This window comes from Leptosomus discolor, chromosome 8 (assembly GCF_034619465.1).
Source record: "Leptosomus discolor isolate bLepDis1 chromosome 8, bLepDis1.hap2, whole genome shotgun sequence".
Taxonomy (NCBI): Eukaryota; Metazoa; Chordata; class Aves; order Leptosomiformes; family Leptosomidae; genus Leptosomus; species Leptosomus discolor.
This window is the reverse complement of record NC_141398.1, coordinates 59,327,444-59,346,367: the sequence shown is the minus strand read 5'-3', so window position 1 is coordinate 59,346,367 and position 18,924 is coordinate 59,327,444. Positions and strand designations below refer to the sequence as shown.

Sequence of the window (18,924 nt, the reverse complement as noted above, 5' to 3'; positions counted from 1 at the left end):
GGAAACAGTGTGGGGTTTTGTTTCCAGTTTTTGTGCAGTCACTTGGGATTACCTTCCCATGTCCAGTGGACACCAGTAGTTGAGTAATGCTGCTTTTGAAGTACTTCTTTCAGGAAACCAAGAGGAGATGGCGTGTTAAAGTCTTGGTGTTGCATTTTTGGTTACCACTTCTGTGTAAACAAGGATGTGGAAAGTATGTTGTTAGTTCCCTTTTGTTAGGTAGCCCTTTTCAGCAGAAATTGGAGTTGCTGTGTTTGAGTGCTTGCTTCCATGAAGGCACAAATTCATGAATAAAAATGAATAAATCTTTAAATCTAGAAGCATCAATTATGATTATGTACTTGGCCTCCTCTATAACACAAACTAAAGGGTTTTACTTACGGTTTTTTTCCTCCTCAAAAATAAAGCATTTCTGCTTTTTTGTCAAGTGCTGTGTCTCAAGAGCTGCGTGGTCTTATGACACTCAAATTTTACCACCTCAATGCTGGAGAACAGTATTTCCATGCCAAGTGCCACACAAACAGAACCTACATGCAGTGATTTAATAAAAAGGAAAATGTTTAGGTAGGTAAGGAGTAGGAGTTACTCTTTCAGACTGTGTGGTAAATTCCTCCTCCTAGTTTCAGTGTCATTCACCTTACAATTGCTCAGCTCTCGTGATGTGCTTCTGGCTTGCAGCCTTAGCTGTAGTTTTCATCTAGTGTTGTACAGAAAAAGCTCTCAACTCATGGCTTTTTTATTTTGGTAAAGAAAACTGCTTGGGGAAAAAAATGCTGTGTAAGCTATTTGTGAAATCAAAGGAAAAACTTACTGGTACAAATTATACTGGTATGCACAGTAAACTGGTGAAGGATGGAATGGGTGTTTAATTTAGAGGGCTGGTGTTAGTGCTGAAATACTGGGTATTGTGAAAAAGGGCCAGCCTTCAATCAACACTTGTGATTGAGTTCTCTTACGTTTTTCAGGAGGAACACAAACAATTGTCAGTGGGGGTTGATACCTTGATCTGCCTCGTCCTTTTACAAGTTAACTGTGCCTTGATCCAGAAGTTGAAAAAAGGGAATTATTAAAAAAAAAAACAAACAACAAACACACACAACCTCCAATGGGATATTGAGGTGACTTCCAAAAATGAAGTCTTTTCCACTCTTGCCCACATCCCCTCTATGTTTTACCCGGACCTTGACCTGCTGGGAGTAGCTAGTCCTAAAGCGTTTGAATTGGGGTTTCACTTCATGTAGCTGCTGACATTTGGGGAGGAGGAGGGTGTCCAAGATCCTGCTCTTTCAGAGGGAGAGGCAGGTCAAGGGCTGGCATCAGGAAAGCCAGAGGGTTTCATACCTGGGTGTGAGGAGCGGGGAGGGGTTGCCTGTGCCTTCACAGAAACACTCACTTGGTCGGATGACAAATGCACTGATATCAGGCAAACGGGTAAAAAAAATCACAGGCTGGAAAAGGAAAACAGAACTGAATGAAATGTCTTCAAACTCGCTGCATCTGGTTTACCTGGATGTCCTGGAACGGGGTGGGGTGGGAGCGCAGTTTGAAAAGATCACCCGGTTCCTGAGGGCTGTGATCTGCGGTTCTGCCTCTGTGCTGTAGTATTTCAGATGCAAGCTTCCTTCCTTGCTACAGTTCTCAGTACCGGTGCAAACTCCAGGAAGAATGCTTCTGGTTTGTGTTTAAAAGCAAGCAGCACATAAAGTAGTAATAATCATTTTAAAAAAGCCCCTAGGAAATTTGTTACAGAAAAATCGCTGTGAGTGGATGAAGATGTTTCTGTACCATCTGCTGCCCTTTCGAAGTCGAGTTCAGCAAAAGACCAAAGGTTCAGCTATTGAACAAGCCCATTCCTGGTGCCTACGAACGAATGCTTAGCGTTGTGTGGCTGCGTCCTCTGAGCGGTGCCGCAGCCTCGAGGGCAGCCTCTCCTACAGCCCTGGAGTTCTACAACCCTCCTTTGTATTTCGCTCGCTCTTTCCTATGTCGTTTGTCATCTCATCCCGCTGTTTCGCTTACCTGCCTTCATTTCCCAGATAATTATGGCTGAATCTCCGTGACAAAAAGTCTCCTGTGCCCCTCTTGCAACCCTAGCAGCGAGGGAGGCGCACACGCACACACAAGCGCTTCTCTTGGCTCCTTTCACAGGGGAGGGCTGGGGGAGAGGAGCAGACAGCAAGGTACGTCTCTGGGCTCTTGTCTCGTGGCTGATACCTGCCAAGCTGCTCCGGTCAGTGCCTGCCCCGTGCACCACAGCAAAGCCTAACGTGGAGAGCGGAGCTGGACTGCTGGTGGATGAGTTCCCGTTGATTAGTTCCAGACCGAAAGCTCAGGTTCAAAGGAGTGCAAATACATGCGCTCTGGCTGTCTCCTGAATTGGAAACGTTAACTTTTTGTTAACCCTTTGAGTTGGGAAGCATGAGTTTTGCTGAATGCAGCATCCTGAAAAGACAACAGTATCATGCGTCCTTAATTCTGTACTAAGCTTTTTCTGGTCATGGCATCATTTATAGTGATATTGGGTGGAGTCAGCTCTTTGAGCAATTTCCTATGCTTTTGAGAGTAAATACAGTAAAAAAAAGTCTCTTTTTTTTTTTTTTTTTTTCTTTAAATAATTTGTTACTGGCAAATTTAATATCCACTCACTCCTGCTTGGTAGATGGCACCTTTTTCTTCCTGAGTTTTCTATGATTGATTGCTCTGAATAAAGTTAAGCTTCATGGTAGGTTTAGGAAGGCTATTTTAATAAAATCAACCGCAAGTTAAATAATATGAAGAGTAACAAAAACATACAACTTGACAAATTAAACAGGAACTCCAGAATTTTTAAATGGATGATATTTTTCAGCTTGTTGGGAGAAAATTACTAGAGCACTTTGTATAATATCAGAAATTAGCCAGTCAGTTGTCCCTAGAAGCATATTGCTGCTGCACAGTGAACTGTATTTCATGCTCTAGAACAGACCGAATCTTACGAGATTCAGTTTCGGATCCCTGCAGTCAGTGCAGAAATATCTACCTAATGGTTCACCGTGCTAATTGCAATCATTTTCCAGAGGATAAATTCACTGCAGCAGGTTATATTAACTGAACAAGTTCAGAACAGAACTCTAGCGTGAAAAGGTCACGTAAGCGTCAGCACAACAAAATCCAGGAGGTGATTTAGAGTTTGTTACTAACCCACGTAGTAGAACAGAAATGGCGTTATTTTATATTGATAGGTCATCCTCTGTCGCTTCCATCGCTGCCGAGGGCTAACGAACAGATAGGTGGTGTTTGAATACTGCAGGAATGCCAGTGGTAAGAACAGCTTCAGTAAAGTGACACTGGATTTGCTGTAGAGGCCAAATGTTAACTAACACTTGCTGTGTCTTTCTGGCTTTCTTTGTCTCACTCCAAAAACAGATGATGCAGCAGTTGACGCTAGGCTCTTTGCTCATCCTTCAGCTGTTTCACCAACAGTATAGCGATACCCCCTCTCAATATCCACTTTACAAGCGATACCCCCTCTCAATATCCACTTTACAAGTTCTTTCTAATCACAATTCTGGAGTACACATAATTCCAATCACTATTCAGTGTATTTTAACCGTGATCACAATTAAGGGTGCCCTGAATTCTTTTAAATAAGTGTGCCAAGGTAGATTGTTCTTGAAATGGCAAGAAAACCTCCGAACCATGTGACTATTTGACTCTTCGTGCCACTACATACTCTCTAGATAGCTCATCAATATCTGGCACGCGGAAGATTTATTCCTGCGGCGCTCAGCATGTGGTGTAGCAGCGCGGTAGTACTGTAAAATCATTTCAGAAGCGTGAGAGGAATCCACTGGAAAACTTTTAAGAGGAGCAAGTCTCTACAAAAAAGCATAATATGCAGGAGAAAGTAGTGAGTAATGAATTGACATTATTCATGAGCTCAGGGATTTATGTTGTTGTCATTGGGAATTACGTAGAGAAGGAATGGCAGAGATGATCATAAAAGGAATGTTAATTCTGTATTTTAAAGACAGGCTTGAACCTTATAGATCTATTTAAAACTTGCCAGTTCTAAAAATTTCAACTGCAAATAAGTAAGACTCAAAGAGGAGGTCTTTAAAACAGCCAAGCCCTAGGTTGTAACATTTTTAAACCAACAGGGTGCAACAAAACATTTTAAATGGCCACCATAAAGACTTCAGCTCATGATTGTGTTAAGGTAGAGGAAAATCGAGCTCCAGCCGGGCAAGAGGGTGGCTTTGGCTGAAGCCTCGCCGTGGGGAACAGGGAGATGCGAGGCTGAAGAAACAGGTTGCCTGTTGCAATGCTGTCGCTGTGACTTTTGCACTGCAATTTGTCAGGCAGTTGTGTTATGAGGAAGTTACATGTGATAAACAGGTTGGAGTCTTACAGGTAATATAGCTCATAAATAGTCTTGAAAACAGGTAAGCATCTTGTAAATGGTGATTCCCCAGAAACAAAATGGTACAGCTCTGGGTTTTGCTTGTTAGAACCACTGCGTGAAAAGACAACATACACGGCATGCATCCCTCCAGCATCAGTCGCTTGGAGGTAAAATTCTGGAGACTTTGAATTTTTAAGCCGATGTATGTTGGCTTTTCCTAAGAAAAAAATCTTCTGTGTGTGTCGCCATGCGTGCAGTCAGACGGCAGGAGAAGTTTGCAAGAGAAATAGAAAGTCGGTAAAATAATCTTCATGAAGTGGAGCATGGTGGAATTTCTGATTTGGGAAATAAGAGTCTCCAAGAATTTGGCACATCAAGTGTCTGATGCGTAAAATCCTGTCGTTAAAGGCTGCGTGTCGTATGTGGGGATGGAAGCAGTGACCCGTACTGTTGTTCAACCCTTTCCACAGCAAGATCCTGTTTTTACTTACAACTTACTCAAACTGCAGTAATTGAGGCTAACATTTTCCATGAAACAGCAGTCCAGGAGGAGTCGTGATGTCAACACAGCAGTCAAAACACACTAGACTCCTTGCAAAATCAGCCCCTGAAAACATGGAGACTTCTGCCCGTCTTTCGTTTCTCCGTGTGCCAGTTTTCCCACGGAGCGATGGTGTTTGCGACTTGATGTTATTAAGATAAATCCACGCGTGTTTGTCTGGCGTTCTGTGGTTACACCGATGAGCGGGATGATAAGGCTGGGAGGAAATAAAGAACTTTGCCTTTAGTCTGTTGCTTGGGTGCTGGTTGGAACAAAACCTCGCTGAGGCTAGAACTGAAAGCCTTCCTATCACCCGAAGCATCGCCGCATGCTCTCGGAGCAACTCCTGGCACTACCGAGGAGCCATCCCTTCTGCCTGCATTTAAGAATATCCTCCTCATTCTTCTTCTCTCTTTGCTCTTTCATAGTGAGTGTTGAAAAAGTGGAATTAAAGGGACTGGCACACAAGAAGAATGAAAGAAACGTTGAATATTCCTTTGAGGTAAGTTTTGGTGATTGGGTTGTGGTTTTTTTTCGCTATGACAGAAGGGAGGATAATGCGTAAGGAGGAGTTAAAGAAACTCTCAAACTATTGTTAGATCCCAGAAATTGGTCAAGTGGAGCTCCTTTGGGATAAATGGTAGTCGTATTTTTCAGTCAGTGATCTGGAAGTAGTTGTAAGTGGCTGTTGATGAACAGTTGTGGATGCTGCAGAGATTGGCTGGTAAGTGGGACACGGGCCAAACCCAAATGTACTCGCTCTAATGCAGCACGTTGTGGCAAAGTAACTATTTAGGGGAAAATACCATGCCACACTTACAGAATGGTTATCTGTGGGCTGGAATGCAGAAGCTAGCAAGAATTGAAGTCTTAATCGGGACAAACGAGAATTCAGACTCTTAGGGCGCTGCTGCACGAAGGGAACGGAGGTCGGATGGTCACTTGTCTTTGCCCTGAGCATTGAGGGGAGAGTGAGGCTGTGGCGTATGGTTCAGGCCTTACTGGTTTTAAAAGGGATGTGGAAGAGTACGGAAAATAGCTATGGAAATTCTTCAAGGCCTGAGGGAAATGCTATGTAGCGAGAGACGTAAAGAACGGGACTAAAAGATGACTTTCAGTGTCATAGAAAAGCGTTTTCAAAGGGAAGAAAATACTTTATGGTAAAGGGGGTGTTAATGGAGCTGAAAAAGGCGTGACAGGAACAGTTTGAAAATTGAAGCCAGGCTAATTCAAACTGGAAGTGAGAATAGTTTCTTTGGAATGAGAGCGGTTAGCCACAAGCTGCTAGGAGAAGCGGCTGCCTCCCTGTTTTTACGCAGCTTTCGGAGGTTCGGTCATCGCTCACCATTTCTGGGGAGGAATGACTTCATTCCGTGAAACCTTGTGTTAATAGCGGAGACTGGATTCTGGGCGCTGGCGAGAAGGAATGACAAACTGCTTTTCTCCCGTCTCATTGGAACGACGTATTCCAAAATTCAGAATGCAAAGCCCAGAAAATGTCTTTGGTTTGCTTAATGAGGCGACGGAGCCAAACAGTTGGTGAGAAAAGGAGAACCCGAAAGAAAACGGACAGTAGAATTTCAATTATCTACAACTTTTACCACAAAGAAAAAGTTACTCTTTAAAACTACCACCCAAGACAGAGCATCAGTCCAGCGTCTTCTTGTGATGCTGACAGTGTTAACCTCTGCCTGACTTGATTCACAGATAATGTTCTGAATTTTCTGAATCCCGTTGATCCAAATGTCATCAATATTAGAAAGCTTTTTGCAAGGGGTTTTAAAAATCTTTATGAAGTATGCGGTTGTCTGGACTCCAGTTACATGTTAGAATGTTGTGAAACATCTTTTCCTATTACAAATTTTCCTATAAATACCAGAAATTACTTTTACCAGTATTTCACTTGACATAACTGAAAGGAGAGCGTTTAGCTCAGCTAATAAACTGCTGTTTGCAGGGTTAGAAACCCAACTATGAAATGTTTTGTTTAGTGGCTTGGGAATAGGTCAATAGATAGAGCGATTGAGCGTTTTCAGCATCACTTCGCAATGCTATTGTTCCCTGCATTTACGGTCCACGGTATTGAAAATTATAACAAGTTAGTGAAATGTAAGTCCTAACAAATGTCGAGTTATTACAAAACTAGAAAGAAAGAGAAATTTCTCCTATGTTTTCTGAAATTCCTCATGAATCTAAAGAAAGTATTCGTTTATCACCAACTTCAAAAAAACCCCAAACAACCCCACAGGCTTTGTAAAACCAGAAACTGCTCAAGTTTTCTCCCTTCTTTTCTTTTTTTTTTTTTTCCCCCCTTACTTTTTGTGTAACAGCTCTGCAGAGAGGAAATTCCTTCATTATGTAATGTATTTTGAAATGCTCTCCTCTCACCAGTCTTTTTGGCAGCATTCTGACGGCTGGAAAAAACTTTGTGTATGTTTTCAGTTGTCATTGAAACTGGTGTCATGTGAGAAGATGGTCTCCTGATTCTTAAACACATAAAATCAGCTTCTTCCCCTGTAGGACCGCTGAAGATCCATGTGCCTTCCAGACGCCTTGAATAGGTATCTTGAGTCTGAAGGGACTTATCGCTGGCCAGTCTCCTGCTGATACTCTTCGTGCCAAGAAATCCTGACTTTTGCCTCAGTTCAACTATTCCTCTACCAAGCAATAAATGCCTCTGTATCTAAGAATGTAATGACTTCATGCAGAAAGCGTATGGGAAGAGATACGGGCCGATTTCCTTCGGCTGGGGCATAGACAAGATGGTGTCTGGAGAGCAGAGCTAGAGCAGGCTTCGTTTCTAAGGTTTCGCCTTTTTTTTGCAGCGGGGTGATTTGCTGCCATCTTCAACTTGGCCTGGCATATGGAGTTGATTAATTATAAATAGGCACTGTTGTGCTGTGGTGAGTTGTTCACGTCGTACATCAGATTCGACAAACCAGCTGTTTTCTTTAACAAGACTAAGAAAAAAAGAATTTCCATTACTTAGTAGTCTGTCCCTTAATACTGGATGTCTGCAGTGTGCAGTGGCTGTGTAAACTATGAAGGGCTTTTTGAAGCATTCAGGATAGTTATTAAGTACAATAACAGCAAGAATCGGGCAGCGAGGCAGGACTGAGTAATAGCTACTTGTGAACAAACCCGAGTTTTTCCTTATTGATGTCACACGTTACAAACTTTCTTGCAGTCTGTGGGGGACGTTTGATACCTATTGTTGATCTTTTGGAACCAAACTTAATTACTAAACTGAACCCTTTTTACTTCCTAAGGTCCTGTGGTCTGATTCTTCAGTGACATTGGTAACCAAATCTTCCTCTGAAGTGACTGAATTTATTTCAAAGGTAAAGGAGATATGAAAAATACTTTGAAAACGGACAGATGTTTTGTCCCTCGATGTAATTTTGTTCAATGACATTTTTCAAAAGGTGCTGAGCTATTACAGATTGAATTTCATACTGTTTGTCTTCTAAATTGCTTTGTCTTGAATCTCACATGAGCAACAAGTCATCTTTTCACTTACTGTTGGTAATGTACTCCACCTTTAGCTATCTCAGCTGTATCCAGAAGAAAACTTGGAGAAATTCATTCCTTGCCTAGCTGGTCCAGATTCATTTTACCTAGAGCGGAACCACATGGACCTGGAATCGGACCTTAGGTATGCTGGCTTTGTTGTGGTGGGGGGTTTTTTATCTTGACACTTGGCTTTTTTTCACCAAGTGGAAGAAAAAAACAGGAAATAGAAATTTTATGTTCATGCTCTAAATTACTTCCAAGAAATTAGAGCCTGATCCTAAGCGTTATTTCTTGATGTCCTACTAATTCCAGTGCATAAGAATTTTTCAGGAATTCTTTCTTCAGAAATACAGCTGGTAATAATATTCTGTATTAATCTTCCTGGAGAGCTGACATTTCCTCATTCCTTGTTAAAAACAAATAGAGGATCATGGGCTTTGCAGAAGGTTGGTTTGGGCTCAAAAAATAGCCAAAACCGCTTTAAAAAAACCCCTAAAACTCTGGAAAAAAAACAGTTGCCTGAATAGTCATACTCCTGTATTGAGGGATGGGTTGTGGGGATTTTATTCCCCGCCCTTCCCTTTCACAAGAGTTCTTTATTGTCTCAGTTGTCTCAGTTGGTTGTGGTGTTTATTTTACTTTAATTTTAAGAAGGTAGGTATTATAGCCATTAAATTTTTGGAAGCCGTTAACAGCTAAGACATTTCTGAAGCCTTAGGTAGTACCTCCTCACATTATCACAAATCACTTGGCCATTATCTAAGCTAAAGACCATTTTAAAAATCATCAGCTGTGGCAGGTCACATCAGCTCGTTCTTTCTAAACGCTGAAATAGTTTTGCGAGGAAAATTCGAGGGACTTCACTTATTTTCAGCTGCTACTGTCTGTATCTATGCAAAGTATTAACTTTTAAAATACTAATTAATTTTTGTTAGAGCTTCTGCTAAACCCCTGTTTTCCCCCAAGTCAAGGCAGACTTTTGTCCGTTGGCAGAGCCACAGCAGATACTGTTTTTCCGGAGGCAGAGCCAGCAGGTCCCTGCCTAGGTTCTCTGTCAGGGCAAACAGCGTTGCCATTTCAAACAGCCCCTTCTGTGCTCTGAGGACCACAGCCTGTTGCTGAGAATTAGGAAGGGGGAGAGAGGATGCGTGTGGCTGCTGCTGCTGCTGTTCAGCGAGCAAGTCTGCAAATCTAGGTTAAGAGAGCAGCAATCTGCATTTACGCAGCAAGGCCGGTATCTGTGGAGCAGAGAAAGGAGCTGTTAAGTGCTGCGTACTTGAAAAATTCAGAAATGAACTGTGATTTTTCCAGGTGGAAAGCCCGTTTGTGTGTGGGTATAGCCGAATTATTTTTTTTACTCAAAGCCTTTTTTAAAATGACAAAGATACGGTCAAAACGCTGTCTTTTTTAAACAATTTCCCATGCATTTTCAAATCGATGGCAAAAGGCAGGTGGCAACAACAAGAAGTTCAGGCGTGTTGGTAGAACACGCTTTATGCGTTGCAAAGTTTTTAGGACGTTGCTGGTTTTTTCCCAGCAAAAGAGGCACAGCAATCCCAGGGAAAATGTGACATAAGTTTTACAGCCTTTTTCCCCACACTGCCAGACTCTGCATCTGCTGTTTATCTCGGAGAGGAGAAAATAAAATAACAGATACATCTATATTTTCTGGTCTTCAGGTTTGTGAATTCGAAAGGAGATGTTCAAGTTTATATTTGAACATTTTCTGCCTTAGGAGTGTTCGGTGTTCCTGAATTAAGCATCTTTGCTGGAACGCTAAACGTGTGTCAGTAGTGTTAGGGATAAGAATATCCATACGTTTCAAGCCTACTTTGATTCAGAATTGGATGGTGTTATTAAATTGGAAGGTCTTTTACGTTTTAGTTTCACAATTTCAAATGCAACGTCAAAATGTCCTGTACAGTCTACAGTCATGATTGCATCGGCAGCTGCCATCAAGTATAACGGAACGGGGGTTTTGTTTGCTTTTGATGAACGTGCAGGTATTTGGCACCATTACCTTCCCATGTGGTGAAAAATGACCACGTTAGAAAGTTCTTCAGCACTTCATCTCCTTCACAGCAGCTTCAGACTTCAAGTAAGTTTGGGTAAAGTTTTTAAATGAGGTTTTTTTGTACTGATGTACGTTTCAGAAACCGATGCCATTTGTGACTCCTGTTCTCCGTTTTCAGATCCTGGCAACCCCTCCCTTTATAAAGTAGGAACTACGCTGGGCACGTCTGGAAGGTGAGATACTTATTTTGTTCACCTTTGTTCTGGTTAGTTGTAAAACCCCGTGACATGGGTAATTCTCTGTCGCCCCTTGGGGATTTATTTGCGGCTGCGCTTTCATATTCATCCGCAGAAGACATTAAGAAATTCTAGCCTCAGTGTGCAGCCTGCCCAAAACAGACAGGTGGTGGGAATATTGGTGTTCGGTACTACCAGCATTCCTAGTCTTGTCATCGCTTCGTTCTTTACGGGCCTTAAGAAAACGCATCTTACAATAATAACTGCAAGAGCTCAGTAGAGGTAATGGCTCGAAGAAAGGTTTTGCAGTGAGTTGATCGCAAAGACAACGAAACTTAGGTAACAGGCAGTTTGCAAGTCAAAATATAACGTGATATAATGGCTGGAAATGGAAGATAGAATTCAGCTTCAAAAATAAAGGATATAAAATGTAATTTCCATTGGAGCAAGCTTTCTAGCATCCTGACAGAATCTCTCGTCACTGGCGGTTATGAAATCAGCAGTGGCTCTCTGGTCCTAAGAAACGTGTGCGTTCAGGGAAGAATTTAGGGAAACCTTTTGACCAGCAGTCTGTGGGAGATGAGATCAGACGATTGCAGCGTTCCTGCTGGCAGAAAAACCCGTGAACGCCCGTTCTAAGCAGCGTTTCTCAAAACGTTTAAAGCTGTAACTACCATTTGGCATCAACGCCTCAACGCTGAGCGGTGGCGATGGATGATTTCTTTGTGATCCGCCGCTCGCCGCCAAGGTCATGACGGTTTCGATCACATACTTAAAGGGAATAATGATCATTCGAATTGTGGGCACAGATCTGGCCATCCCTAGGATAAGCCTTCGCGGGCCAAGGCAGACTAGACCATCTCCGAAAGGGTTTTTTCTCTCTGCCGCATGTTTGAGTGTTTCCTTGTACAGCAGGGCTTTTACTTTCGGAGGGAGGAAGGAAACCTCTTCCAAGGGAGGTAGAAGTCAGCCTTGGGAAAAGGAGGAAAGGAATTCTTTTGCCTTTTGTTAGGATTTAGCAAACTCAAAACTCATTCTTTTAAGAGGCAATTTTCATTTTCTCCAACAAAAGCCAGAGCCCTCCAAGGAGCCAATATTGTGGGTTATTTTTCCACTTCCTATGTAAAAAAAAAAAAAAAAAATTCCACAGGATTATATTTGGGCTTCTTTTCTTCTTTTTAATAATGCAAAGCTGAACCATGGCCGTTCTCTCTAAACCTTTTTTAAATCACAGAGAGGTAGTAGAACATGTATTATCTCCGATTACAGAAGGAAACCTCTGCTCGAGCTGAAGAGAAGGCTTACTGTTTGCCGTAAAGTGCCCTGGTTTTGTTGCGCTGTTGGGCAGTGTAGGTACTTGCACCAAACAGTGCAGGTTTTACCAGAAATCCTGGAAGTGGTAGATTTGCGTGGCCGTAGCGGCTGAACTCTGGATTCAGTGTGCTAAATGAAATTACGTTACTATTTTGCAGACCTATATGTGGAGTGGCTGGCATTCAGGCTTCTCAGAATCATGTTCAGCACTCGGCTGCTGCTCCCGTTGCACTACCCCACTGTTCCCATGCAGGAGGTACTGGCTCTTCGCTGGCCTATCGCACCCAGATGGACGCCTCTTCTTCACCCATGTTAATGTCTTCCAGTCCACAGACCCCTCAGACACAGGAGCAAAACGGGATCTTAGACTGGCTCAGGAAACTGCGGTTGCACAAATACTACCCTGTCTTCAAACAGCTCACGATGGAGAAGGTAGGGCAGTAGATTAAGAAAAGGGAGGCGGCTTTTAAATCGTCCTTCTGTTCCCTAGCGCGGAGAGAGGGGCTGCAAGCACCTGCGTTGAGAATTGCCAAAGTCATTGGCAAACGCTGCGAAGGGTTGCTCTCTCTTGAAGCAGTAATATTTGGATGAAAACCTTCTTTCTATTTCTGAGCAGCGCTGTGTCCGGAGCCTGGGCTGTCCGACAGCTGCCGCCTGTTTCAGAATTCTTCGCTGGATGCTTGAAGATCCAACATGCGTGTTGCCTTAGGAGCTCTGCTTTGGCTCCCTGTTCATCCCTTTGATGTGCAGTAGATAACTAAAATTTGTTGGGTTTTTAACTTCTGCTGCTTGATTGATTTTGCTCCCCAAATGGGTAACTTACTTTAAAAAATAGATTCCCCCCGACTTCTGACGTGAACGTTAGCGTGCGCACGTCCCTGCAAGTGGATGTCAGGTTTTGGTTTTCTCTGGAAATTCTTGTGGAAAAACAATCACTTATGTATCTGCGCAGTAGAGAGTCACGAATGATACCTATGTGTGCTGGATTTTATCTAAATAGAACTCCAGCATTTACCCAGCTCCGTCTGTGAAATTCATGGCCTCCTGGTGTCTTTGAGCCTCGAACGCCCTCCAGTGGAGTAAGAGCTTAGGTTGAGCCAGGTCTAAATTGGGCTGGCTCTGTGCTGGTTATAGCATGTTGTACGTATTTTAATTATAAGCTGTTACCAGAGTCTTCCGATTTGATGTTCTTCATCATGCGAGGGGAGATACATAGTGAGGTTTTTGGAGTATATTTTCCAATCAAACAGCAAACGAGCCATCATGAGTCCACTGAGTGGACCGTGACAATGACTGCACGTTGATTTCTGTGTTAAATGACACAACTAGGAAAACTAGAGTGATTTTTTTTTAAGAGAAACAGCTCCTCAAACTCCTTTATAGCACAAAGTTCTATTTTAATATGTACACAAATTACTTCATCTTTTGTGTGAGTAGTTAATATAAGCACACACCTAATTAAATTTAATCTACAGATGTTCTTTCTTTCATGCCAGTCCCCCACACTTCCATTCTACACTGATTCTATAATTTAAAACTGAAGTAGAGGGTTTCTTTGAATTAACATATGTTAAAAAAACGTCTTTAAAGTTGCCTTTCTGAATTGATCTGTACTGAAAATGTAAATAAGAATATTTCAGGCTGTAAAACTAAGCACGCATTTTTTTCTTTACAAGTTTCTGAGTCTTACTGAGGAAGATCTGAATAAGTTTGAATCCCTTACCATGGGAGCAAAGAAGAAGCTCAAGACCCAGCTAGAGCTGGAGAAGTAAGTGGGGGGGGAACCTGTCTTTTAAGGTCGTAAGCTACGTAATGCAGATTTCACACCGGTCTTTGCTTTCCAGACCATAAACCTACCAGGATTCCCACCTGTAAACCTGGATAATGCTTATCTCCCTTCCTCTGCAGTTGCATTGGTTACTTGGAAGAGCTCTTGAAACGGGGGCTCGCTGGGTAATATTTAGTGCTTACGGGTTTCCTGTTGCCTGTTGGGGGTTGTGGTAAGGATAACCAAATGCCAAGAATTTGTGTTTTAAAGGGAATCAGGCCAGCGAGCCCTGAGCTGTAGGGTTTGCAAGCTCAGGGGGATGCACACGGAAAGTCAGGATGCCCAGCAGGGCTTTTTTCTTCGTAAGACCTGACAATTTGCTGGGCTTCCAGTCAGCGTGGACGGAGCCCAGCTACTTTGAGAGCTTCTTTGGTGTCCCGTGGTGACCCAAGCTGTGGCTGCTGCAGGTGCTCCGGCCTCTGCTGACTGCCAGAGCTGGGGTGCGGGGTGCCAGGTGATACCCTTACAGGATCTGAACTTTGTATGGGGACCAACCACGGAAAGGCAGGGCTGTTGCAGGCAATCCCAGGAAGATCACAGCTTTGTGTGAAGGTGATACAAAAAAAGACCAGTGCTCTGTGCAGTATTAATAGCCCTTTGGGGGAAACTGATGCAACAGGTTGTCCTGGGTTTTATATCTCCCCTTCAGAGGGAAATGTTTATTCTGAAGCTACTGCAGTTACTTAAAAAGCAATTAAAAAAATCCAAATCCATGCCCATTTATCAAAGCTCCTGGACAGCGTTTTTCATCAGCCGTAGTTTTTCCAGAGGGTGTTTGCAAAATGAAAACTTGGGACTGCCTTTGGCTTCTCTGTGGGTTCGGTGTGCGTGGCGAGGTTTGGGGCGCGCTTGCGTAAGGCACGATGGAATTCAGTCACCATTGGGTGATGTTTGGCCTCGCACAAATAAGAGCAGTGGTATTGCAGCCAAATGGCAAATAATCCAAATGGAACTGCTGGCAAGAAGCTGTGGTCAAGACTGATGTGAGTTCCACGTGTTCCCATTTGAAGTTAGCTTAACATCTAGTGGATTATTCGGTGGCTTTGTCCGCTTCGTTCAGAAATCGATTTCTCTGTTGTTGCGCTTTAGCCCGTTTCTGTTTCTTCATACCTTTCTCCATCACCCTATAGAGAAAAATCGGAGAAACGGTGCCTAAACCCCACAACACCTTCTTCAGTTACCAGCAGCGGCGTGGCGAGGGTTCCCCCTACTACGCACGTAGGGCCTATCCAGAGTATTCGTGGCAACCACGCTGCAGGTAAGCAGGGGGAGCAGAGCACGCTGTGGTGCTCTCGGGGCTGAGTATGTCCTTGCACATGAGCCAGCTCGTTCTTACACCGCTTTTTCACCAACCTCTCCTAAGCTTTATCATCCGAAATGTCACTGGTTTAATAGAGAGCGATCAAAAAGTCCGATTCCTGGGTATGTGGGGTGCAGTAACAAGTAGTTTCCTCTTCGTGGCCGCCGTGCGCATGGCTGGCTGCACTGGTCAGCGGCTGTTGCGCCTCCAGACTCCTGCTTCTTAGCTGATGCCTGTCTCTGTAAATCTTGAGCATCGCTGTGTGTTCGAAGGTGTGGTGAAATGGTTGTAACTGGGTCCCGTGGAGTAGGCGTTACCGCTCTCGTTCGCCTTCCCTGACGGCTCGTACACCCTTTATCCGCAGAGCTGCGAGTGGACGTGGATCAGCCAGCCCACCCGCTGCCTCGGGAGGGCAGCTCTTCCGAGTACTCCAGCTCTTCTTCCAGCCCCATGGGGATCCAGACGAGGGAAGAGAGCTCGGACAGCGCCGAGGAGAACGAGAGGCGTAAGCAGAACCAAGCGCAGAGTGCCTGGCTTGCCCAGCTTTGTCTGGCGACGCGGTTGTATTGATGGATGTTTCTGTCCCCAGGTTTGGAGATTCACTTAGACGGCTCAGAAAAGGAGAAGCCAGTGATGTTACTGAACCATTTCACTTCGAGCTCGGCCAGACCCACGGCTCAGGTCTTACCAGTGCAAAACGACGCAGGCTCCAATCCGTCCGGCCACCACACGCTGCCAATGCAGATGATGTCAGCGGCCTCGACTCATATCACCCCCATTCGGATGCTAAATTCGGTGCATAAATCAGACCGCGGCAATGCAGACATGAAGCTCCTTTCATCGTCTATGCATTCCCTTTTATCTTTAGAAGAAAGAAATAAAGTTTCTCCTGGTCCTAGGGGCAGCATAAAAATGGACAAGAGCTTTGGGAATGCAGTGGTGGACGTCATGTCCGCGTCCTCTCCCCACCAGCCCTTGCAAGTGCTGTCGGGGGCTGCCGAGAACAGCTCGCCCACGTCTACCATTAACTTTGGTCCTCGAACCAAAGTCGTACACGCTTCGACTCTGGACAGAGTGATCAAAACAGCTCAGCAGCCGGGATTAATAGTCGAAACGAGTACTGCTGCCACTGTAACATCCAGCACGGTCTTCCACGTGGCTCGCCCGCCCATCAAACTCCTGGTGTCTTCGTCTCTTCCTACCGATTCTGCCATGGCCGGACAGACTTCGTGCTCCAGTAATATGCAAATAACGGTGTCCCCTGCAATAATCAATCCCCGGACTGCTCTGTACACAGCCAACACCAAAGTTGCCTTTTCTGCAATGAGCAGCGTGCCAGTGGCGCCGATGCAAGGCAGCTTCTGCGCAAACAGCAATGCAGCCTCCTCCAGCAGCCACCCCTCCACGTCCTTCGCAACCATGGCCAACCTGCCCAGCTGCCCCGCGCCCAGCTCCAGCCCCACGCTCTCCTCCGTGGCCGAGAACAACTTCTACAGCAGCAGCAGCAGCAGCAGCAGTAGCAGCAGCAGCAGCAGCAGCGGCGGATCCGCGGGGAGCATCCCAGTCCCGAACCAGAACCATCACCACCATCACCACCAGCAGCAGCAGCCGCAGCCGCCCGGGTGCATGGTGTGCAGCTCCTGCGGGTGTAGCGGGAACTGCGGATCGAGCGGGATGACCGTCAGCTACGCCAACTATTTTCAGCACCCGTTTTCGGGACCTTCCATGTTTACTTTTCCGTTCCTGCCCTTCAACCCTCTGTGTAGTAACGGCTACATCAACACGCAGCAGTACAACAGCAGCACGACTTTCCCCGTGGTCCACACCGCCTACAACAGCGGCATAGCCCCGGACTCCGTCATGACGGGGCAGTCGACGTTCGCGGTACCGCCGATGCAGAACTTTATGGCAGGGACGGCGGGGGTGTATCAGGCGCAGGGCATGATGGGAAACGGCAACGGTTCGAGTCACAAAAAAAACGGGAATCTCTCCTGTTACAACTGCGGGGCCAGTGGTCACAGAGCTCAGGACTGCAAACAGCCTCCGATGGATTTCAACCGCCAAGGTAAAAGCGGGCGGAGGGAAGCGCTGCGGGACGCGGCTGGCGCGCCGAGCGTCGCCTTTAGCCCGGGGCACGGCCGCGCAGCCGGCGGCAGGAGGCAGCCCGGTGGCAGCGCCGAGTCTTTTCCTTTCTGGCTTGGCATTAAAAAAAGAATCTTCCTTCTTGAAAGCTGGTGCTTTGGAGCTGGTATTGGCCCAAGTTGAAAGTTTGGGGCAGACCCAGCGGGAGGAGGGGGCCCACGTAAGGCCCCCCCCTGGGGCAGAGCCGGGGGCTTTGTGGGGCTGGTTCCTGGGGAGGGGAGAAGCCCACGCTGCGGGAGGGGGGGAGCTTCCGCGGACAGGCTGCAGAGGAGTCGTCGCTGCCGCTTACACCTTGTCACCCAGGTCGCCTTTGGTTGTAAGCGCAAGTTCCCCTCAAGTTTACAAACTGAACATCTCTTCCCCCTCGTCCTTCCCCCCCAAAATAGTAACTGAAGCGAAGAATTCCTGCTCAAATGCTCTTGAGGGTCCCGTGTTCGCTGCTGTAATTATTTTGTAGGGCACGCTGCTTACACAGTTGCAGCACAGGCTTCTCCAGGAAGAAGCTGAAATCCTGAATTCCAGGTGGGAAACAGCTCAAGAGAGAAATGCTGCTTTACCAAGAGCGCTTTCTAGTCCCTTTTTTCTTTTGATTGACATACTGTGTTGAGATAATTTGTGGTGTAGGCTTAAAAAATGAAATGCGGACTCCTGAGCGGAGCGAACAGCACTGGGGTGTTCTGTTTTACGCTGTGGCTGGTCTCTAGCCTGTGTCCCTATTCGGTTCTGTACAGTGCAGGCAAGGTCTCAAGTATTTGGCCAGTATAAATGAACAAGTGACTGGTTCTGAGAGCGCCATTTACAGCGGTGCTAATGAATTAGCGGAGTTTCTGTGGCTAATGTTTTGATAGCGGCCAGCGGGGAAGAAGCGACGCTGCCTCGTCAGTCCAAATTGGGAGAACTTGGGCACCGTAGTCCGCTGTCTGTCGAAGCTGAATTCCATTTCGTTAATGAAAGTTCCATTTTAACTACCCCAAACTGGGCATTTTTGCCAGCCCTAAAACTACATCCCAGCCGGTGACTCGTGCTGTGCAAAGCTGTGCTCCGATTTCCATTTCCCCCAGCTGCCCAGGCGGGCTCGCGGGCCTCGCCTGCGGCTTCACCGCGGCGCTGCAAGCCGGCGGCCGAGTAAGCAGCAGGTGGGGGTAGAAGCTTCTGAGGACCTAACGGGGGCGAAAAGGTTGATGTTGTTTAATTCTTCTGTTTCCTCTCCCCCAGGTACGTTTAGGCTGAAATACGCTCCTCCCTCTGAAAGCCTTGACTCCACAGACTGATATTTTACCCGGCAAGAAAATACTGTAAGCCATGGAGATATAAGGAGATTGAAACACAAAACTGAGACGTCCAGTTGCTGTTAAGCTTAATGTATTTTTTAATCCAAAGGTGCTTTACTTTATTAGACTAGGTAGAAAATCTAGCTTAGGGGTGCATCGAACCCATTGTCGATTGCCAAATTCAAGCTTGGATCTTGTTGTTGGAACTCCTGGCCGCGCGGCGTAGGAGCGATGGGTACCGCCGGATGGTGGAGCTGGCCAGCTGCCTGTTCTCTCGCGAGTACAACATCCGAGGTACTTTTTTTTGCCGGCCAATGTTGCCGTCTGTGGACTTCTCTAAGGCGAAACGTCGATCTCCAGGGCAGCTACGTTCTGAAGTGG

The 18,924-nt window shown here is 45.5% G+C and overlaps 1 protein-coding gene across 1 annotated transcript in view; it reads left to right on the top strand.

Moving 5' to 3' along the window:
* Nucleotides 1-18,564, top strand: part of ZCCHC14 (zinc finger CCHC-type containing 14) — a 49,879-nt gene extending 31,315 nt beyond the window's left edge. The window contains exons 3-13 of the mRNA XM_086469349.1: nt 5,354-5,427; nt 8,195-8,266; nt 8,471-8,580; nt 10,442-10,536; nt 10,631-10,685; nt 12,161-12,434; nt 13,679-13,770; nt 14,961-15,088; nt 15,495-15,635; nt 15,720-17,195; nt 18,488-18,564. Coding sequence (XP_086325475.1) covers nt 5,354-5,427; nt 8,195-8,266; nt 8,471-8,580; nt 10,442-10,536; nt 10,631-10,685; nt 12,161-12,434; nt 13,679-13,770; nt 14,961-15,088; nt 15,495-15,635; nt 15,720-17,195; nt 18,488-18,543 — 2,573 coding nt within the window. The 3' untranslated portion in view covers nt 18,544-18,564. The remainder of the gene's footprint in view (nt 1-5,353; nt 5,428-8,194; nt 8,267-8,470; nt 8,581-10,441; nt 10,537-10,630; nt 10,686-12,160; nt 12,435-13,678; nt 13,771-14,960; nt 15,089-15,494; nt 15,636-15,719; nt 17,196-18,487) is intronic.
* Nucleotides 18,565-18,924: the final 360 nt, after the last annotated feature.